Source organism: Ochlerotatus camptorhynchus, unplaced genomic scaffold (assembly GCF_037179485.1).
Source record: "Ochlerotatus camptorhynchus isolate MF236.1 unplaced genomic scaffold, CSIRO-AGI_Acam_v1.1 ptg000454l, whole genome shotgun sequence".
NCBI classification, from domain to species: Eukaryota; Metazoa; Arthropoda; class Insecta; order Diptera; family Culicidae; genus Ochlerotatus; species Ochlerotatus camptorhynchus.
The window spans coordinates 54,562-78,838 of record NW_027040940.1 but is presented as its reverse complement, the minus strand read 5'-3'; the positions used below and the strand labels follow the sequence as shown (position 1 = coordinate 78,838).

Sequence of the window (24,277 nt, the reverse complement as noted above, 5' to 3'; positions counted from 1 at the left end):
ATACAGTTTAAATGTAAACAAGAATATGATTGAATATTTAAAAACACCACTGTCAGTCGCTATCTATGCATTGAAAAGTTAAAGCATATTTTTGATTTATTTTTAATTAACGTCATGCGAGGAGAATGGGGTAAGTGGAGACACAAACTACATATCAGTTTGAAACTTAGGTCAAGAACTTTACTGCCGCTATTAGCATAACAGTCCCATGTACTATAGATAGAAAATCCAAGGCTGTTACAAGATTTTAAACATTTGATCCGTGAAATCCGCGATTTTTTCAAAATAAATCCGCGACTTCAAATACTAATCCGCGGCAAATTAAAAACTACTTTCATTGCTTAAAAAAACCATTTGCATTACTACTACATGGCATTTCAAGCATATTGCTTAAAGCATATTAGCTTTTTGCCTTAGTATCCTTTGAAACACTTCCACATTTTAATTGAGAGCTTTCTATGGCTGGACCAACCTATGCCCAAGGAAGATGAGAAATTTTCCAACCCGAACAATTAATAGACCAGACGGAAATTGAAACCAGCCGCCTCCAGCCTGGACTTCTTCGTAGCTGCGCCTTTATCGACTGAGCTAGGGGAGTATCGTTTGTACCCTTGAGAAAAATAAATATAATTTTCAGTAATTTATGTTCTTGGTAGTATAAATTCTAAGTATTTTAGTGAACATAATAAAACAACCTTATATTATGAGATTCTATTGAAGTACGGTTCGGGCAGCCTGGGTGGCCGAGTGGAACAGCCTTAGATATCCTTTTATATGAAAAATCAAAGGTGATACGCATAAATGGGAGGACCTTCCCATATTCTAAACAAGTAACTGGCCATGCGCGTTTCTCACACAACATGGGGGACAGTAGGAACTTCAGAACACTGTGTGAGACTTGCCAAACGCGACTTTCCGTTGAACACGCCATCATCGAATGCCCGGCATATCAGTCCCATCGGGAGCTCCACGGTATCCCCAGCAGCATTAGGAACGCCTTTAAAAAAATGACAAATCCACCACATCGGCTCTTATCTGTTTCCTAAAACACACTCAATTATACGATCTCAAATACATATGATCCCGAAAAAATCTAAGGAAGGACAGCACACCATACGGCCTCGCAAAAACTTCCACAAATCAATGCTACAACTCCCACATATGATGAAGATACTGCTTCCAACAACGGACATGATCTGGAGACGAACAACGATACTCAACATGGCAACGACCCGGCTTTCCGACAGAAACAACGTAAAAACCCAAATCTCTAGTTACTGTAATATCGTAACTATTACCGAAGACAACATATCAAGAAGACTGGCAACTCTTCCATTTTCTCATACGAACTCTATGAGACAGGTACAATCGCGTCATCTGCCGCTCAAAGGTAAATGCTTCGAACGAATTTGATAGCAAAGATTACAATCCTCAGAAGAAAGGTTTGTGTATTTGCTCATTTTTCTATGCGTTGCTTTCACCTTCACTCAAGCGCAGCGCTACTGTATCTCTCGTTTGGATTCTGGCAAAGTTGCCAGTCTTCTTGATTTGATGTCTTTGCCCAGGGGGGTCTCTAACCGACCCTCTAACGCTGAAATTACTGAAGATGAATCAGCCTGAAAATCTCGAGAGTACAAAAAAAGAGATTTCGCGTATTGAGAGAATAATATAGTAATCGAGTACAATAAACTCAGGGGAAAACAATAGGGTAGAGAACTACTACGACCTAAGCGACCATTTTGGACCTATCAAAGAGACAACATCAAATAAATCCATGATTTCGGTGTTAACAGGTCAATATATTCTCAAATACAAATGAAGCGCTCCGACCCAATCAAACTTTATCTTCACCCGATAGGCCAAAGTGAATTCATTGGCGTTTCAATAGCGTTTCAATGCGAAGGGCGGGTTTGGCGTCAAGAAGCAGTTTAGACTTTTAACAATATCTCAACTATTTGTATCTCTTTATCAAATCTTACAGTACGTACGGAAAGGTAAATACATTTGAAAGCCATCAGTAGTAATAACATTCCGTTTGGTGCTAAACTACGCTTGATTAAAAAAGACTAAGTGCGGGTTGTGCTTAATAGGCCGGTAATGGGATAGTTAACCCTACCTACAAAAACTTAAAAGTTATTCATTGTCACATACCTCTAATTTTACTTTTTTCCTAAAATATTCCTCTCCTTGTTAATCTGCTTAATGCTATTGGTCTGCTTGCGTTTTCTTATTGAGCTAAATAGGAAGATTAATTCTACATCTTTAAAGGCTAGTTGCCTCCCCAAGCGGACCCCCCGCCACCGACAAACCGACATGAAACTTAAATTTAACTTTCGCTCGAAAATCTATAACGGCCGATTCAAAGGTGCAGCGATTCCATCTGTCATAACCATAAAAACTTTGTGCACTCGTTTTCGTGGCTTATGCCGTTTTAGTTTGAAGAACGACTAGGTTCGAACCCGAATTTTTTCGAGGTTCATCAGTTTCACGCATACATTCAATGGTAAAATTATTATGGTGAAATGTCAAAAAGGTAAACAACAAAGAATTAGCCAGTCTGTAAATATTGAAAAATATTTCAGCGAAACAGATAGGGAATCGATTGGACTTGTAGTTGGCCAGTTGGACCGAGAAAAATGGTTAGAGGCTTATGGTCTGAAGATTCCCGGAAAACCCCGTGCATGGTCAATTCTTGAAAGACAGCCTAGAGACGAGCTAGAGATTAAGGTTTTTTTTGTATTTTGTATAGAATATTGAGCATAGATGAAATATGCAATCCTCATACCGATCCTGTTACTGGGTGGTCGGAAAAAGGATCCCCAGATATCCAGAATCACCGGGAAAACTGTCCATTACTCAGCGGCTTTTCCTTAACCTCAATGTACCTGTGCACCAACTTGTATTTTGTACAAAATGTACTTTTCAACCGATTCGAGTATGAATATGGCATTAAATCTTGTATTGAAAGTTGGTGCACAGGTAAAAAGTGAGGTTACGCGACGCCACTGCCATTACTGAAAGTCGTCCTAGAAATACACGATTTTTTATTAATTGCATAGAATCTTTAGCATAACTATAACATGCAATCCTCAGATCGATTCTGTTACTGGGTGGCCAGAAAATGGTTCTATGAATATCCCGAATCACCGCAAGTCTTACCAATTTTTAAATGTGGTACGAGACAAACGCGTTTTTGTTAAACTGCATACAATTTTGAGCAAAGATGAAATATGCAATTTCAATAGTGATTCTGCTACTTACTGTTTATATTCCTCCATCATATGTAATTATGCTGTTGGTTTACGTCTCCTTCATGGTCATAAATTAGTTCGTAATTTGCGTGCGTTCAAATAAATTTTGGAAAATATAAAATGGCAGCGGTCACAATAGGCAGTGAACAAGAGAATTCCCAGTGCATATTTAAGCTGATAACTGCTGTTGAGCAATCGCTTGGCAGCTAGCTATTATTAGGGGCCTCATAGCCTAGTCAGTAAAGGCACGGTATTATCAAGCCGGAGGCGGCGGGTTCGATTCCCGGTCCGGTCGAGGGAATCTTTCGGGTTGGGCATACTTCCCTGGGCATAGAGTATCATTGTGCTTGCCACACAATATACAAATTCATGCATTGGTATTGGCATCGAAAGCTCTCAATGAATAACTGTGGAAGTGCATTTAGAACACTAAATTGAGAGCACGCAATAAGCTAATATGCGCTAAGCAATAAGCTTGAAATGCGAACAAGAAGAAGAAGTAGCTATTATTGACTTTTTGACTATTTCAAGCCACACATACACATGTACACAACATTTCAGTTGACCCAGTTCACCACGAGAGTGATATTTTGAAGAAACTAACCCAGATTCGAATCTGGTTCATCAAACTAAAACGGCATTAGCTAAACGTTTTCTGCGAACACGGAGACAGATTTTAGTTCGTCCCAGTGCTTAACTTTGAAGTTAGTTTCGATGTTATCCATTTGTCAACTTGTCACTTCCAACATAGTTTACCCAGTTTTCGGTAGGTTCAGTTTTGACCGATCTGGGAGGATTCTACCCAAATTTGGGTAGTTTTGATAGAGCGTGTCCTTTGCGAAGAAATCTACCCCGTTGTCTCGATACCACTTTAGAACTTCCGCGCTGTAGTGGCAGCTCACGAAATCCGGCCAAAACATTGTGGGCCTTAATGTACGGAAGAATACGATTTTTTCAGGCACTCCTGCTTGAACATTTTAGAAACTGCATAGTCTTGTTTGTTACGAAAAATCTGTTTTTTTTTTGTCCGCAGCTACAAATACCTTGCCAGATCATAAGCTTTCTTGCAAATATATCGGCAAAAACGAATTTGAACTTTCTAGTGACATCACCTCGACTAGAGATGGGCGATTGTTCTATAGACCCGATTCTCTAAAAAAGAGCTGATGACCCGCTTTTCATTTTTTTAGGAACCGCAGCTCATCAGCTCACTGATATCACAAGTCTAAACTATTCAATCCATCATTCATAGCGGAACTTTAAAAAAAAAACGACTCATTACTCCACTTACGCATTGAATAGTCACCGCGTAAACCAAGACGCAAGCGTAATAAGCCATGTGCCTACTGATCGACAGCACCAATGGTAAAAGCAAACTTCCAAGTGGCTGTTTGGGAGAGCGAAATGCAGCTCTCTTATCAGCTGAGCTCCGGATCCGAATCATCTACTCGAATAATTCACTGGGAGCTGTTGACAACTCTCGGACCCGTCCAGCTCTTCGGATCTCTTTTTCTCTCTCGATTCTTCAAGTTTCAGCTCCGGATCCGGATCTGAGCTGATGAGCTGTAGCTGAAGCCGATAATAGTGAGAGAAATTCTGCTGGAGAATTATCATCAGAAATAAAATCTGTATGTAGACTGGATTGCATAGCTTGAGAAAAGGCCTAACATAGTGTGCCACGATGTGAATCATATCATCGCGTGTGACATAGGTGTAGCTCTCTCGCATACATTTTTTTGCTTTTACTGATATGTTGTTGGCACATTTTGCGCGCATTTTGGTTTACGCGATGGTTGATCAGTTGTTGCGTTATTGGCGTTTTCCATTGAAAAGCAGTGCCATATTATAAGGTACGGATTTATTGGTTTAGACAACTTTTACGGTTTTAATTTCATTTTCATTTTGCAGCGTTTGGTGGGGCAATGGGAGCGCAAGTCAATCCAAAGCCGAGGATAAAGTAAGGGTAATGGCTGAATAGTCTATGCGGACCACTTGAACGCCATGGGAAAAGGAAGGGATTCAAGAGGTCGGTTATTGGGGGTTTTTGAGGAAATGACACATAGTACTAGATTTGTGTTGCAAAATGTAAAGAAACCGAAAATCCATCTCCCACTGATTTATCCTTTCACAAATATACCAAATTGATATTTTAAAGCAACCATCAAAATAAACAGACAATATATGAAAAGGCTAGTTGCCTCCCTAAGCGGACCCTTCGCATCCTAACCAAGGAATCAAAAATCTCTCCAAATGACAAAATAACAAGCGATCAACGAACCGAATAATAACGCTATGTCAGAAGTGGAAAACAATAATGATATAATCATCACCGTTCTTTTTCATGACAAGCAGCTCGTGCGACCCAACTCATTCGAGGCGGTAGAAGGAAACGAGCAAATTGTTGGCAAGCTGCTTCACGAAGTAAAGCCGAAGATGATACACGTGTGTTAATGGGATTTTTTTTGTTATGTCTTTTCCCGATTCATATCAAGCTATGTCCTCATCCGTGTATATTGCAACAAAGCAGGCAAGCAATATATCATTATCCTTTTACCACTCGGATCGAGCTTTGTTACAGAGCGAGTTTGTCATGGTAGTCGTAGCAACCGTTTTGTCTGTATCGTTGGTTGCTTTATGTGTTTGGATTCGCTGATCCTAACTCTTTTGTTAATCTACTTAATGTTATTAGGCTGTCTAAATTTTCTTATTTAAGTTCGTTTGATGATTATGATATCGCATTAGTCTAATTTAATAAATAATTGAAATCACTAATCTACCTAATCAATCATAACTCATGCTTAACAAGTACCTAAACTGCTATGTAATCTAAAATTTAACGTGTTTCAAGTAATTTTGACTTTGACTTTGATCTATATTTATTATATCTTAGATCGACCCAGGTGACACCTCAAAGTGACTAAAATGCTTCACTCTGAAATTAGTTTCCTAGCTGATTTTTAATTTATATAAGATATATGCTCCAACTACACTCACACGTTTCCACTATGTCGTCCCACAAAATTACGTATGGATATGTCACAATAGAAGCACGCCACAGTGGAAATCCCGAGCCATAGTTCAAACATTTATCCCAAACCAAAATGAAGCATATATAAGATTAGTTACAATACCATGGTGGTGTTTAATATTGTTCCCTGAGTAATGCTTCAATGAACACAACAATGAAAGCTTGTCACGCAAATGGAAGGAGCACCGTTGGGCACTTTCTGAAATATTTCAATAATATAATTCCCTTGCAAAGCCAAATAAATCTATCTGCGTAAAAATAAATAAAATAAGAGTGATTTGCGGCAAAACCCGCCAGTATCGCACCCAACGTCAGTGCCTATACGTAAGCATACTACAACGCGGCTTTCAAATAAAGGAGTAACAAGTGTGATACTATCACTTCAGGCTAGAACTTTGGTTCTCTTGTGCAATGGTTCATCAGAGAAGGGAAGCTCAGTAATCCTCATCGCATGCTCATAACGCTATTCTGTCACGGCATGAGCCAACGATGCCGGACCTAAACCAACCGTCTCCAACGCTCCACTATGAAGCATAAGATTAGGCCCGCCCACCAACGTCCAGGTTAAAAACTAGCCAAGGGGAGGGACTACTTTTACGGTTTTAATGCACTAAAACCACAAATTAATTTTCCGATTTTGAATTTGTGTCATAATTTCTATAATTTCAATGTGAGCTGAAGAGCTGTTCACCCCTATTCTGTATTTCGTTTCAAACGAAATTCTCATACAAAACAATATTTTTTTGTATGAGAATTTCGTTCGAAACGAAAAACAGAATAAGGGTGGTTCAAAAGAATCGAATCCCTTTAGTGAGCTGGATGGGTTTGATCCACTCAGCTAGATGAGCTGTTTTGCCCACCTCTAACCTCGACCAGTGGCTTTATAGAACTTTTGTCCGGGAGGCTACACAAAATTCATCTTCACGCTAGTCTTCACGTACGTTTCGTCGTCCATGAGGATGCATCCTTCGTACTTTGTAAGAACTTCATTGTACAACTTTCAGGCACGTCTTTTGCCCACTAGATGCTGTTTCAGTGTCCTGTTTGGTTGCTTACTGGCCCGAAAAGATCGAAATCCTTCTGACGGTGCTTTGGTTGGCATTCAATTTCTTGGCGTTACCATAATCCGCGTCAAATTTTCCAAGTGGGTGTCTAAAACTAATTTCCGGTTTCTTGGTTTCCATCAAGTATAACTTCTTTTAAACAAAATGAATCGTGACGAACATTTCAGCCCTGAAAGAGGAAACATTTCGAAACAAAATGCTGTTCACAACATGTCAGATCCGACCGCTAGGAGCACTGCAGTATAATAAACAGTGCGTCCAGATATTAAGGCTCTGAACCATTTGGTGGATTATTTTAACTTTTGGTTAAAATTTGACAGATGAAAAGTTATCGATTAACCCTGCTATCCGAGCGTGGTTACTTCTGACATAAAAGAAGTTAAATTTTGACGACCGTGGCTCGAAAACCGGTCGATCGACAGCACGGAGATTTTCGAACATAAGAAATAACTTTCGAAATGTCACTTTTAACCACGAGTTAAATTTAACTCGGCAAATGGTTCACAGCCTAAGACTGTGAACCATTTGCCGAGTTAAATTTAACTCGTGGTTAAAAGTGACATTTCGAAAGTTATTTCTTATGTTCGAAAATCCCCGTGCTGTCGCTCGACCGGTAATCGAGCCACGGTCGTCAAAATTTAATTTATTGTCTGTCAGAAATAACCATGCTCGGATAGCAGGGTTAATCGATAACTTTCCATCTGTCAAATTTTAACCAAAAGTTAAAATAATCCACCAAATGGTTCAGAGCCTAAATGACTCAAGTGTTTGAAAACTGAAGATGTCTGCACATTGTAGACGAAATACGCGTATCTGTCAAGGATAATCAAATAAGGTAGTGAAATTAAATTGATATTACTAATCCTTCTCTCTCTCTCTCCCTCTCCCTTTAAATACAGGTATTCCACTGAGACGCCCACATTCATCAGCATTAAAAATCGATATAAAAGTGTATGGGTTCGAGAAAAACATCGCTATGCGAAACGAAGCTCTTTCAGAATTCCAAAATTCAAATATCTTGCAGGGAAGGAAAGATTGCGAGCCTATCCTGAGACAAATTGACCTGAATGCTCAATCCCGACCGCTTCGGAATAGCCTCATGCTAAGACTGCCTCTACGTCGCACAAATTATGGAGTATACGGTGCGATTTGAGGGCTGCAGAGCGTGTTCAACATAGTTGCATCTGTCTTCAACTTTCATCTCACCCGTGATGCGCTTTGTCGAAAGTTAAAGTTTAAATAGAGTTTGTTTAGTTTTCTTTATTATCGAGACTATCAGCCGTGGGCTGGCAAAGTTAAAAAAATACACTTGGAGGCGAACCAGCCTTAGGCTGAAAGCCTCCTAAATAAAGATAAATCAATCAATCAATCAATCAAGTTAAAATAGAGAATTCTAAGGCAACGTTTAAGAGATTGCAGCGAGTATACTAAGGGAATTGTGAGAATTCAAAGGGAATTGACCGTACCACAAGCTTAATTGGCAAAAAAAAACATAGACTGCCCATAGTGATCAAATTAAATAAATATATAGATTTTCTAAGTAAACAACGCTATAACACTGTAGCTACGCAATATTCAGCCAACGAGGCCTCTTTCGATACCTTCTTACTCTTTTGCAAAAACGAAGAATCTCTCAAATGTTAATTAATCAATCAATCAATCCATCAACGCAAACTATGTGGACTGACTTTCAAGGGAATGTCGATAATAATTCCAAGAGAAACGAATTTTAATGTTAAAGATAGTTTCAAGAGAGATCCTAGGAGAATGGTTGAGAATTTCAGGGTTCCAAAGAAATTCTCAGGAGAATACAAAGGAACTTCTGAGTAGCAGTCCTTCTCATGAAATTTCGGTAGAATACTTTGGGAAATATGAGGTATTTTTCCAACGGAATTTTCAGGGATATCTTGAATTCCTAGACCATTCTGATAAGAACTCCACGATCATTCTTAGATGAATTTCCCAGGAACCTTATTTTAGAGAATTCCAAGGTTTCTAAATTCTAAGGACTATACTAAGATAATTCCGTGAGACATTTAAATGGAATTTTAAAGAGATTTGAGAGAAATTAAGCAAATTCATCTTTCTTGTTCGGAGATTGGAGATCATAGAGAGCTGAAGGACAATTTAAGCATGCCACTAAAAAATAAATCCCTTCTTTTTTCAATTCTTGTTAGACTGTAATTTTCTTGAATGATAATATAGATTACCCTTCCTAATGCATAAGGAAAAATTTACACAGTATTTCCAGGCCAAAAATTACCCCTTCAATGCACTAGGATGGTTAAACAAAAAAAAAATACACACATGCTACTCCGAAAATGGAAAACCAGCAATCAGCTGCTTCCATCTGAAACATCTGGTCATGCATTACCTACTAGCACGCTATTTTTTTCCAAAGGCAGCACATGCGAGATCATGCTTATTTACTGGTAGGTATAACAAAAGATCTAGATGGGTGTGTCAAAATCATCTGTAGCATGGAAAAACTCAATTATTCGCCTACTTATATAGTTAGCTATGCAGAAGAATTAGAATATCATCGAGCAAAAACACCATTCGAGGGCAAAGGTATCGAACGGTGGGAGATAAGTACCTATGTGCTGATCATGACGTACATACAAGTACTTATAGAGACATAAAACGCATAAAACACTATAGCCCCCTATGGAGAAGTACGCTGATCGTTCAATATTTCTAGGTTAACTGTAAATGCGTAGGTGTGAGAATTGCACATTTTTCATAAACCTTTATCGGGACAACTAGATTGTGAAATCCCTGTTGCTTTAGATTTTAGCAAAATTCTCCGTAGGTCTGTTTACCGAATATTGCGTCATATCAGGGTGATAACAATTTTCTCAAGAAAAAAAAAAGCCATATCTGCAGTACTCACGTTTGGTTGTTGATTGGGATTACTTCGTCCTCCATGTCCATATCCACTGGGATGGGTACCTGAGACTCGAAGGGCTTCTGTTCCGGCTCGTCGGCTCGATCGGCATCCTGCATTGGACAATCCTCGGATATGCTGGTCTTGGGACTGTCATCAATCACAATCACATCGTCATTTTCGTCACCCACCAAATCGATCACTTGTTCGGCCGACATGTTTTCGTAGTTTAGTTCTCACGGGCTCCTAACAAACCGAATGCCAACAATGACGGTTCAGGTGCAAATATTATTTCCGTAAATGGAGATGGAATCCTTCCTTGGGACCTGCCGTCCGCGACACAACAACAAGATGGTTTACGGAAAGATAACTACTACCCGACGATTGTTCTAGTGCTCTGGCTGTCCGTCACTGCGTTTGGGGGTCGAAAAAAAAACATCCACAAATTTTTGTATGGTGCTATATCAAGGAGAAGGAATGAGGGAAAGGAAAACTCGGGGAAAACAAACCTTTTTGAGCTTTTTCAGAAAACCGAAAAAATGACATGTTTCGAACTTCGAATCAATTTCTAACCAAAATATAGGGCTGTGCAGATTTGAACGTGGAAATATCCCGCCTACACGGAAACAAAATCCCGTGCACGCTTATGGCATTGTAACAAACGAAGGACGCACTGCCAACCTCCAATAACTCAACGACTGAATTCAATTGGATCATACGAAATTTACTCACATTTTGAAAAAAAAAACTGCAGTTACTGATTAGCTATGAGTAAAGGGCCACCCACATTAGATCCGTTTGCGTTGCGTTGACGTAAATTTGACAGTTAGACAATAGATTTAGCTGTCACTTTTCTGCAACGCGTCCGATTCGGATCTAATGTGCGTGGGCCTTAACTGCAATTTATTATTTCAAATATGAGTAAATTTCGTATGGAAAGAAGATGCTCTGAGTCAATTGAATTCAGTCGCTGAGTTATTTGAGTTGGCCGTGTAAAAGAAATCAATCTTATACCAGGGGGAACGACACTTCAGGATTATCCTATTTTTACCCAAGACACTCCTAAAATTTTCAACGTGCACAAAATTTCAATCCATCCTATCTATTCTTTCTATTCCCAACTTATCCCTTCTGCATGCACACAAATTATCAAGCAAGCCGTGCAGTTTTCAGGTCGATCGCGAAGCACTGTCAGTTTTCAACGATCTCCATAATAAACATGATGTTAAAAAATTTGATATGCTTTGAGTCGTTCAAGGTGGTGATTGTCCTGGCGAAGCTGGTGGGAATGATCTAAGTTGAAACGTAAAGGAATGAATAGTACGAAGGTAACAACCACGTACATCTATGCTGAAGGCCAAGGATGAAGTGATTTCTCGATTGGATTCCCGGGGGAGCTTAAATTAAAATAAATGACGGACCACTCTTCTATAATCAGTCGCGGGCGCAAATACATCAAGCGCGTCATAGAGGAGACAAACAAAAATGACAAATGAGAACATCTGAAATAAGAAGCAGTAAAAATCATTGAACTGTTTATTTTTAATCTGAATTTGAAAGAATTAATGAAACACACTCGATTCAGTCCAATGTAAATGAAAAGAATCATAAAATTGATACTGATCCCCAAATTTTCAAACGTTGAATGTGAACATTCACAGATTTTGAGTGGTGCCAGTATTGCACGAATCCGACGATATATATCGCTCTCTCATTTTTGGAGAGTTGATAGAATATTATAGGGCAGGTGTGGGATGAGCAGGATGACCAGTAGACTGATGCAAAATTTGACTTTTTCGCTCCACAGTGCTTAAATGGTTTCAAATTGGGTCCTGATTAGCCTCCCAAAGTTACAACTCATTTGGTTAGAAACAGACTTCGCACAAGCCATTTAAAGTTTGCATGTAAATTACTATGGGAAATCTCAACTTTTTGTTCAGTGCCTTCTAGTCTTTTTCCATATTGAGCTGCGAAACAGTTCGATAGTTATTCTTATAGAAAATTGTCTCAGCTACAACTTTGCTGAAAATTGTTTCTATGTAAAACGAGACAGGAAAAAGTTATTAATTATTTAAGGGATTGGTAAACTTATGACATGATCAAGCAGCTGCTCTGTAGGCAGCACTGTATTTTGCAGTGTGACATAGTAGCCATGATTTTTGTGTCCTACGAGGTGTCCTATTCAACGCCCCAGAAACACCAATGTTGCCTGCTGAGCAGTTGATTGAGCATGATCATAAGACATCAGCGCATTGAACCATTGATTACTTTCGATCCTTGCATTTAATCAAAAAGTGATCTTGAGCAAAGTTGTAGCTGGGAAAATTTCCTACAAGAATAAATGAAAGCTTTTAAAGCAGACCCGCATAATCAAAAACTATTAGCAGTAACCTACTTATTGTAAGATCACCTTATACAGCATCGTGATGATTTGTCTCATCCTTCAATCAAAGTAATATTTGTGACTCACTCTTTAAGTTGCTTTAAGTGTACGATCAGCAATTATATATTTATGATATAACATACAATTAATGTACGTAAAATCGTTGCAGAATAGTTCTCTATTATCAATATCCAACAATTCTGTCTCAATAAATGATGGAAAACTCCAACTGCATGATCCAGCAAAAAATAACTATTATATGGTGTGTATTCCAAGCAAAGGCATTTAGTCTCCATACAACAAGATGACACAAATACTCCGCCAATTTGTTAACTTGCATGTTATCTGTTATCATCCGATCAAATGTTATTGAGCGGCGAGTATCAGTATTGGTGTCTTGATGTCCTGATCCGTTTTTGCTTTTCGTTGAACACCGCCATATTGAGTTAATAAAAATATGCGCAGGAGGATTCTGTTCTGTAGAAAAATAAATTTAAATAGCTATTTAATTGTCTTTCTTTTGATTTCAGAACTTCTTCCCGGACAGCATTTAAAGGATGCAGGAATAATGTTAACTTGCAAGTACTTATCGGGTATGTTATTGAGTGTGTTATTCGGATGCATTTCACTATAATCTAATTTATTTTTATTTGTTGCAGTCTTTGCAGAAACGATGATCCACGGAAGCTCATCTGCAAGGTGGTCGACCGCCGTCTTGGCTCCTTGTCCGAATTACTTCACTCCATCCCAGGAATTTACTGCTTTATGGGGAACCAAAAAACTGCCAAAACTTGCCTCCTTCTGGCGCAATAGATCGTTTGGACCAGTCAAGCGCTGGCTACGCTTTCGGCACACTTAGTTGGATTTGGATCAGTTGGGGGTCGTTCAGAACGATCTTGCACTGATCATACGGCCGTTGCTGCAGCTGAAAATAGTGGTAGATTCAGGTAGAATGTGGTCAGACGTGAAGAAGATCGATTTGAACTATGTGGCCCTGAAGCCCGAGCTGAAGCCAGCCACAAAGAGGAGCTTGTTTTTTTATTTACTGCTTTTACTGAACGATATCCTCTTGGAGCCGTAAACTATAGGCAAGCCTGCCGGATTCTTTTGTAAGTAAATAAGTAACTAAATTCATCCGGCTACCGATGAGTGCATGCTAGGGGCATCCCACTCTAAACTTTAGTTCCAATATTTATTAAATATTTTTAAATATCTCGTAAGTATCGCTAAGTATTTTAATTCTAGGTTTAATTTCCATCGTAGTAACATTTGTTTTATGACCGGTTGCTAGGGCTGTGTTTGTTGTTTTTCGCTCCATCAGTTCGATAATAATTATTTTAGTCTTGGCTCTCCGGATGCCACAAGTTCCGATTGGAGCTGATCAGCTTAAATGTCCGTAGTCATTTTCACATGATCAAGATCCTAGTGGATTGAAACCTCGGTGAAAACCTCCGTGAAAACCTCCGTGAAAACTATACTTATAACACGATAGTCATTTCCAGATCTGTATTTTGAACGATACATTTAAACGAGCAATAGTCGAATGGTTCCAATGGCCATCATTATAGCTTCCTCTTGAGACTGGATCAATGAGTCACGTATGATACGGTCAGTGGCGTGTAGTTAATTCTATTAATATTGAAACTCACAACTGTTTGACACCGAGAGCTTCTGCGCCGTCCATGAAGGGGACGTGTCTACATCCCTGACTGCTGGTCTAAGTCAGTCGGCAGTTGTTGGGATGGGTATCAAAGGCCTCTTTTGCTCCCAAGTCTCGGGGCGTTGGCGAGGTAGGGAGAGTTTTCGGAATTATTAGAAGCTTGACAAATAGGGTTAATTTAGGCTTTAATTGAATGGTTTTATTGATCCAATGGCGGGCCGCTGTCTACGTCAAGCTACCGACCCTCGTTGCTATCGGCGGCTGTAGTGTGGACTGATCCCAGACCCTGGGAGACCACGGACGTTAGCTGTCCCAGAGGTTGAAACCTCTTCACACACTACCTTGCAAAAGTGCACTCTAACAACGTGCCTCACGTCTCTGAATCCTATCTAAATTTCACCAGATCCACTCTGTTCCAAAGCTTCAGACTCACTGACATTCGCGCCTCTTCATCGTAGCTCATCCACCACCCAGCAACTTCCTTTCTTTATGCGTTTTGCTTTATCCGCTGTTCCATCGTGGCCCTCTTCATTATGGGGGTCCAATCGCCATCCGTCACGAAACTTATAGATGACTGGTTATGATAACTATCGACTACAAATTGACCGTTGACTTTCTGAGCAAACTAAATACTGTTTGCTGTTCCTATCGTCTTAAAATTATACGCAACAAAAAACTGTTACCGTTCGGTAACAATATAATAAATGTTAAATGTTCACAAAATCAGATAAGATTTGAATCAAAACGTCAGATAAAGATAGACTATAGCAACCGAGCAAACAAACCATCGCTAGATATTTCTTAAGTATTTATAAATATCCCCAGGTATCTATAGGTATATCGATAGAAATACAAAGTTAAGAGTGGGATGCCCCTAGAGTGCATGCAATATTAATCAATAAAACGGTTTAAAACTATATATCATGTGCTTTATTTTCGAAGAAAAAATTTGAAAACACAGTCGTCATGTTAAAATTCAATAACGATAAGCAATACAGTATGGCGACCTGTTCCGTTTGGACGTCCAATTATTAGTAAACGATAAACCATACCGTTTTCCAAGCTAAATATGAACTACAGATAAACCATCTGGGATGTAATATCGCTGAAAATTTGTTCGGGTAATTCATCGTTTTTGTATAGTAATTATACTTAACCGCCCTTTCAGCATATGGTAGTTTTACCAATTACCATATATGGAATAATCAAAACGATTTATGACACTGTAAGTTCATGGTTTTTTGTACGATCGCAGAAATCGTACGTTTATTGTTGTTAATTGTTCAGAATAATACGAGAAATCCTCCTTGTATGGTTCATGATTATGCGGGGACCAATATGGTGAATTATTAGATAGACATGAACAAAAATCTTGGTTTAACCATAGTAATTCCCATACAAACTTCAAATGGTTTGTGCGATCTCAGTTTCTCACCAAATGGGTTCAAATTTTGATAGGTTAGTCAGGATCCGATTTGGAATCGTTTAAGTATTGTGGAGCGAAAATTTCAAAATTTGCATCACTCTAATGACCAGTGAACAGGGTAATTGGGATAAAGCCGGAAATTTCATTGACAAATCGGGGAAAAACATTTCTTAATCTATTTTTCAGAAAAAAAGATTTTGGGACTTTGAATAGTTTTAAGATTCTTGGACCAGACAGACTAAACTTTTTTGGAATTTTGAGTAAACTTTAGATTTAAGAATGGATGTCAGTGATAACAAATTATTTCAGATGATATTAAAGGTAGTTTTAGAAAGCGCTCTAACAGACTTTCACTCCAAGTCACTTTTGTGAGTTTAAATTCATGGTAGAATTTTTAACTAAATCTGTGCAGAATTGCAAATCGGTTGTGAAGATCACAGTGTCGTAACCGGACCGAGGTTTCCAGCCTCGGTAACGGCTACACGAATCCGCGATGCTGCTATTCCTGCAGCTGCTGTCGCTTCTGCTGGCTTTCACAAATTTCGTTTGCGTGTTAAGAATTAAAGGTTTTTGCAGTTTCGTCGTGGAATCGATACATTCTATCAGTAGATGGATTTTGTAGTCCAGCTGTCACCAACAAAACATTATTTTTCACTGAGCATTGACTAAAATGGCTACTTCGATGATTTTCTTTCGTACTGTTTCATTTCAGTTGCACGCATCCCCATGAAAATTTAAAGCACCCTCGTATCCAATGCAATCCCATTAGGAATCCCATATATTTTTTTATCCTTAAGGCCCAAACGCAATGTGGACGGGAACAGAACGGAAACCGAAAGTTTGACAGTTGTCACAAAAGACATCAAGATGCTTAACCGAAGTCGATTTGGTTCTAACTAGTTTTCAATCCTACAAGTAGGCTTACTCAGATCGGGCTTTTCGGCTGCCGCTGCCGTTCCGCTTCCGCTGTCATTGCGCTTGGGCCTTTACTCTATTTTCGTCAAGACGACAAATTAAAAAAAACTCTCTTCAATTACATTATTTTTACAGGCAAGCATGGTAAAATAAAATTCATCTGAATGAGTGTCGATCCCCCTGGCTAAAAGCTTAAAGCAGGGCTTAAATCTACTCACCTTAACTTCTTTGGATTGATTCAGAAGGTCTAAAAGACGAGTACTGCATATAAATGGTTTGAAAGCTATTTGTCTGACAGAACTCAACGGACTGTTTTTAATGATTCTGTTTCCAGTCCCGTGGGGAATAACCTCGGAGTGCCCCAGGGAAGTGTATTAGGGCCCCTGTTATTTATTATGTATATTAATGACTTGCGACGTGTTTTACGATTTTGCGACATTAATCTTTTTGCAGATGATACTGTGTTATTCATTGCAGCTAAGGATTTAGATGATGCCGTTTTACACTTGAATGAAGATTTGCGTTCTCTAAGTAGATGGTTGAAGTATAAGCAGTTAAAATTGAATACAAGTAAAACTAAATTTATGGTAATTTCGCGGAATCGAGTAAATGAGAACGTCTCTGTTGTAATTGATGATGAGACTATTGATCGCGTTCGGGCGATTAAATATCTTGGCGTGATTATTGATGACAAACTTAAGTTCAACTCTCACATTGACAATGTCATCAAGAAAATTGCCAAGAAGTATGGAATTCTATGTCGACTGAAAAACGATTTAACTATTGCCAGTAAAATACAGCTATACAAATCAATCATCTCTCCTCATCTTGACTTTTGCCCTTCCATTTTATTTCTGGCCAATGCAACACAAATATCGAGATTACAGCGCTTGCAGAATAAAATAATGCGTTTGATTTTGAGATGTAATAGATTCACTTCCTCAACTTTGATGTTAGACGCCTTACAATGGTTGTCGGTGAAGCAAAGAATTGTATATTTGACTATGGTGTTCATTTTTAAAGTAATTAACGGTTTGCTGCCTCGATATTTGTGTGATCGAATTGAAAGAGGAAGTGACTTTCATAGATATAATACTAGAAACGCGGTTGAAATAAGTACACCACATTTCTTGACTTGTGCTTCACAAAATTCATTATATTATAAAGGAATAAATGTTTTCAATTCGATGCCTAGACATATCAAACGTTTAGCAACACTTACAGAATTTAAAAGACACCCCTAATAAAAAATTACCATACACGTACGATAACCCAAATGATTAAACTATTCCACAAATGGTTTGGATGATACCACGAACACGTCGTTAAGCAAATTAACCATAACATTTTTATTAGGGACTGCATTTCACACGTTAAAACTGTCTTTTGAACAGTTATCCAGTGATTTTTTTATGAATTGACAAATTATGTATCTTGACGAAGTTATCTCTAACGGATTATTTTATATGGATAGCTGTCATAACGACTTTTTAATAATTATTGTAGCACTGCAAAAACTATTTCTGTTCGCCACGAGGGTGATGATGGATTTTTAATATTTGATTTTATAGTAGATTAATTAAAAAAAAGTAGTCTACAAAGGTTTGAGCCTCGCGCGCGTATTACGGATATAGAGGACTGAATTTAACATTTGATAAAAAAAAATGCAATTTTGAAGCTTATTTGAAAGATACCTTGAGTTAGTAGTAAGTTTTCTGGCAAATGTTAGGGGTTCGTGAGCATTCCTGACATTGCTGAAAATTATGATAGCATCAGATTGCGGGGCTACTAGTGTAATAGGATGCTTTGTTGATTGTTCATTAACTCTTGATTGCTTGTAATACTTATGAATATTTTAGGTGGACAAAAAGGCGAACTAAGAGGTGGACGCCTGAGCTTTTCCACATTTATATCGCTGTGAAGCAACTGTAAACTTTAGAGGGAATCTATATCTGTAACTGAAACCAGTTCGATTTTGTTTGCCAACCTGGTTAAAATGTCATATTAAATTATCTTAAAGATAAATCGTCCAGCTCAAACCTTTGTAGGGGTAAGAGGTGGGACCATCATCATCATCATCATCATCATTTTCTTATTTCCAATAGTCCAGAACATTTTCTTCCTTGTTTGGAATGCTGATGGTCTCCGGCAATACAGCAAAGCATAGAAAAGATTCCTCTGCTAGTATTAATATTTAGTATAAAATGAAAATCTACATTAGATTACTTTTTATACATAGTGATGGGTAAAAAGCCTCTAATCGAAAAATGTGTAAATTTTATACATTCTGTGTTTAATAATATTTTTGAGTGTACATCAGTACATTGATCGGTATTACATTTTTTTTTGCTGTGTAGGCTGACTTTTGACACAGACAAACAGACATAACTATTAGAAGAAAATTCTTCAAAAAATATCGTCAAGCGTATTTTGCATGCGCACTAGCACCATCTATGATCCACATTCCCAAGCACGGTTTTGCAACCAGAGCATCCCTCGTTCATGCAATTTTTTCACTAGTTGCTTTTCCCTTGTTCTGTCACCGCGTCAGCTGTGTTGAATAAAAACAAAACAGATGGAAGTCAGTGATGTCAGTTCTACGAAATTTTCCGTAGATCTATAGAATTGATTGAATTTTGCAGAATTACGAATCCGTTGGAGAAATTCTCAGAAGCTCAGTCCTTTTTAAGGATTTGTTTTGATTATTTAGTGTGATTTTTCTTTTGCTGGAAACAAGTTTTTAAACGTGGTAATGCATCATTAATGAGTGCTTTTTCTTACACCGCTCATGACTTTAATGTATACATAGCAAACAATATGTATTCTGTATCCGTCAAATTAGTATGTGGTATAGTAATGACTCGATTTTGTCGGCCCCTCCGCGCATTAGACTTTTATCATTAACTAAATCTAAAATCTCAATTCTAAATCATTCTCATGCATTTTCATGATAGGTGTTTAAAGCATACTTTGGTGCAATACGACCACTGAAAAGGCGCATGGGTAGAACATTAGAAAAGTTTTTCAAAAAGGGGGCTGAAATATCGGATCATTACTGTATACGTCTTCAGTGGAATGCCTTGGTCCCCTTATCATTCTCAAGAGCTGACATCTACTAAAATGACCTTAAAAAGAACTGGCATCACTGATAAGTTCAAAATGTAGTGGCTTGCTTAACGCTTCAGTGGCGCCACCATGACAAATGCAAGCACATTCCCAACTAAAATCTTATTTTCGAAGAATGTGATGGTGAGTGTTATGTCCGTTTGTCTGTGCTTTTGATTTGAATACTAACGTGTGTATGTTCTCTACGGACGCTGGATCTCGGCGTTACCTTGGACTGCAGACTCATTTTCAGAATCCACTACAATGACATCATCGTCAGAGCTAATCGACAATTAAGCTTTATTTTCAAAATTACCAACGAGTTTCGTGACAAACTATGCCTCAAGTCACTTTACTGCTCGCTTGTGCGATCCTTATTGGAGCCTCGATTGGAGCCAAGTTCAGTTGTTTGGTGCTCTTTCCATGCTAGCTGGATCACTAGAATTGAATCCGGTCAACGCAAGTTTGTGAGATATGCTCTTCGTTTCCTCAACTGGCGTGACCCAACGAACTTGCCACCGTACGAGGAGCGTTGCCGTCTCCTGGGAATCGAGCCATCCCAAGTAACAATTTAGGTTTTATGAGGGTTCTGTAGATCATGATTTAGACTTGTAGAATGCTTTAAAACCTTTATAAAACATGAAATGTTACTTAGGATTAGAGGTGAGACGGACGGTCACCTAAGCTATTTTCGCTGGATAGCTGCTTACGGGTGACATTGACTGTCCAACACTGCCGTCTCAGCTAAATATGTATGCCCCTGAGAGGTCTCTTCATCAACACGACTTTCTGTTTTTGGAACCACGGAGCCGGAATTGTACATAACACGAGCCAATTCGAGCAATCAGCTGGCAATTCAACAACTTTTTTTATTTGTTCAACTTCAATGTATCAGCTGACGTGTTTCGTCATCGGCTACTTGGCCTTTTCCGTACCGTTTACCGTAACTATTTAGTTTAAGTTTTATTCATTTAGATAATAATTGTCAGTTGAATTTTTCAATAAACAGTACTAGAATTTTGACTAGAATGGAGTACGTTAATCGTTTGCTTGGGACCAATAGGCTAGTCAAGTATTGAGTCAATTTAAAATCGTTAGTTTCGTATTGATTGTTGATACCATGGTGCATACCAATGATGATGATTGGAGAATATTTCAAAAACAAGAAATCTCCAAATTGAGTGACGTCCCGCATAAGCGCGAACCATAAATTGACCTTACCTAAAATGGTTATAAATTGTTTATAATCCCTGCTAAACTTCAACTGAAATGGTTATGGAACTTTACATGAACGTTTAATGATAAAGTTTTAACCTTAAGTATTATAGTTTTTTGGAAGTGGACCTTACAAATAATGGGTTGTTAAGAACCATTACCATTTCAAATTCTTGTTTTCTCCATACATTTTCGGAAAGAAAACTATACTAAAACCTTTTAACTTATGGTTTGAGAACATGAATGGTAATGGTTATGATAACCAGTAAGGTCCATGAATGGTTTTGTAACATCGATCAACTTTATGTGGAATATATCGCGAATTGGTTGCCTGTAAATTACTGATTACCAATTCACGATATATTTCACGTAAAGTTGAGCGATAATACAAAAACATTAATGGACCTTACTGACTACCATAACCATAACCATTAATGTTCTCAAACCATAAGTAAAAACGTTCTAATATAGTTCTCTTTCCGATAATGAATGGAGAAAACAAGAATTTGGAATGGTAATGGTTCTTAACAACCCATTATTTGTAAGGTCCGCTTCCAAAAAACCATAATACATAAGGTTAAAACTTTATCACACAAACGTTCATGTAAAGTTCCATAACCATTTCAGTTGAAGTTTAGCAGGGATTATAAATAATTTATAACCATTATCGGTAAGGTCATGTGATGGTTCGCGTTTATGCAGGGTTGTCTTGAGCCTTAAAAGATTAAAATGCGGAATCGTATTTTACAGTGTTTACACACATAAAGCCCGCCTCCCCAGTGGGCATACTAGAAAATGTTAGCCATCCAGGCAGGTACACAATATCGCCCAGCTGTAGTCTGGAGAGCTTTTCTCGCTTGCCCGCATCGGTCCTTGACGATCGTTTTGTTCGGCGAGTTCAGAAAGACTTTAGCGCTTGGTGAGTTATGACGTGTATTGGATTGTGCTCTTCGAGAAGTAGATTTTTCACAAGGCTGTAGCAATTGGATTTCAGGCAATTTTCCTCCATCTTGCTTCGCCCACATTTACCCGTTTTTGGCTATTTTTCGAGTGTTTCGACCACCAATCGTAGTTAATTCGCGTTTATTTCGTGGTTTTCTCGCAGATTGGCTACGTTTTCACGTAGAAGAGGCCGTTTGTGGTGGCTCTTGTGGAAATAGTAAAAATGTCTGCCCATTAGTCATCGTCGCCGACGCCGCCATCTTTGAAAACGCTTACAAGAAACGACGTTCGAGAAATAAAGCCTGATTACGTGGCAGCTAAGTTGGAATTTAATAGCTGAAAGTAGCTGCGTTATGCCTAGATTTTAAGGCAAAAAGGACTATTATGTATGGACTGTTATCAGTAGTTTGAAAACGTCTGCTAATTAAGTAGACTACAGAGAAGAATTCAAACCATTACAAGTGAGTTACAATTTTCTATAGTATTTAAGGCATAATACAGTGAGCGTTAGTTTGTAAGCTGGTTTCGAAGGTTTTAAGGATATCTAGGTACCAAATTTAGGGGAATATCAGAATCTGATGATTTGATGGAATGACCTTGAAAACATACCCCAGGGCGTAACACTAGGTAGAAATACACAACTCCCTACCTTCACTTAATTTGACATCCCTGTGGCAAACCCATTTTGACAGACGTCAGTACAATTTGAAAGCTCCTAACGAAAGCTTTGACTTTCAGTTTCCGGTCCGGTTTTGCCTCAGCTAACATCGAAGTATCATACGAAGTGGGCAGAAAGTATTGCTGTTTTTATATTTTACTCTTTGGTTGTCTGGTATTCATATTTTTACGAAAAATGCGACCACTGATCGGGTAATCTTTCATTTATAGATTTGACTATGAAGGTAGATTTATCACCTTGGTAAGAACCGTTAATGTGTTGAATTAATAAATACACCATGTTTTGAAAATATAGTGAAAGTTAAGCATAAATAAACGGGACCCTTGAAACCTTCGGAATGAAGCTGCTTTTAGAAAACAGTCGAAGTGAAGTGTCGAGCCAGTGATAAGATGCACTAAAACAGGATTTTGTTTAATTTTATTTAGTTGTGAATTGCGAAAAGTAAGACGCAAAATGGTTTTATGCATGAAGATCAATAAGTTGTAAAGAAGAAGGAAGTCATCGAGAGAAGTTAGAAATCGTGAACAGGAAGCAGTAGAGAGAAAAGCTCCACAGTGACAGATAGTTGGCGTACGTCAATCGAATGACGTTTAAGATTGCATTCAAGTCGATCAAGTAAAACTAAGCAAGTTTTGTAGGGTTTCCCGGACTTTGCTGTAAGACAAAATGGTGAGTAATTTTGTGTGGCAGTACTTTTTCTCTAATATAAATAAATAATTTGTTTCTTTTACCTCAACAGCCACGGATTGACCCTCTGAAGCTTTTGGTGTGCCTGAGCGTTCTTCTGGCCCCAAATGGAGGCATTCGCAGTGCTAACGAAGTTAAACGACTTGCCAAGTGAGTATTGCTTTCACTAAATACGATGCTGTCAGTTCAGAACCTTACAATTGTTTTCTCTATTCTACAGCTTGATGGCAAAGTTCTCCAAGAAACTTGTATCCAAGTGTATCTATATACAAATACTGAAGTGCACCGAAACGGAACTCCTGGGTCAATTTATGGCTGCCGGTGGCTGGTCGTTGGTGCACATGTGGCTGGCCGATGGGATCACCACCAAGAATTGGCCATTGATCCAGGAACTGTTGGAATTGCTGCTGTGCTGTCCGGTGGACGTGGAGCGGCTCAAGAGCAACACCGCTCCGAAGCTGGTCAAAACCCTGTCCAAGGATAGCAGCCATGAGGGTAAGTTGAAAATTTTTACTGTACTTTTGTTCGACTGTTGGTATGTTAAATATGATAAGCCTGCTGTTTTCACATTGTTTGAAAGATTGGCCTTTTAATCGTTTTCAAGAAAGCAAAATTTGCAAGCTGAACATTGCATTAGGTCCTAAGTGACATGGACAGATTCTCTTCGTCGACTTTCTCTTTGCATCACCACGGCCATATAAAGACATCCCCAGGTATTTTCAGCTCACAGATCGATAAAAAAATCTTCAACTAGCATCCAATACGATAAACACAACAAGAAATGGTTATCTGCTCAAGTTATTAACGGAAGAGAATCTATCAATGTTACTTAGGACCTAATGCAATTTCAGCTTGAAATAGCAGAACGCTCAGCTGTAAAAGCTTTCCATTTACAATTCACCACTATTGCATGCAACATTGTACACAACAAATCGGTATCAAAAAGTTCTTTCGTGGATTTGATGAACTTTTCGACGTTCACTGAATTTACGGATGAATATTCATTGTATGCAAGTAGGAACCCGCTACTGAAAA

At 38.5% G+C, this 24,277-nt stretch overlaps 2 protein-coding genes across 2 annotated transcripts in view; one reads left to right on the top strand and one right to left on the bottom strand.

The window, feature by feature from the left end:
* The window catches only part of LOC135712019 (dnaJ homolog subfamily C member 7-like), a 29,469-nt gene extending 18,858 nt beyond the window's left edge, over positions 1–10,611 (bottom strand). Inside the window, exon 1 of the mRNA XM_065234982.1 lies at positions 10,237–10,611. Within this exon, the coding sequence (XP_065091054.1) occupies positions 10,237–10,448 (212 nt within the window). The 5' untranslated portion in view covers positions 10,449–10,611. The remainder of the gene's footprint in view (positions 1–10,236) is intronic.
* Positions 10,612–21,843: 11,232 nt separating this feature from the next.
* The window catches only part of LOC135712015 (muscle M-line assembly protein unc-89-like), a 44,329-nt gene continuing 41,895 nt past the window's right edge, over positions 21,844–24,277 (top strand). Inside the window, exons 1-4 of the mRNA XM_065234980.1 lie at positions 21,844–22,337; positions 22,981–23,224; positions 23,295–23,392; positions 23,463–23,737. Coding sequence (XP_065091052.1) covers positions 23,222–23,224; positions 23,295–23,392; positions 23,463–23,737 — 376 coding nt within the window. The 5' untranslated portion in view covers positions 21,844–22,337; positions 22,981–23,221. The remainder of the gene's footprint in view (positions 22,338–22,980; positions 23,225–23,294; positions 23,393–23,462; positions 23,738–24,277) is intronic.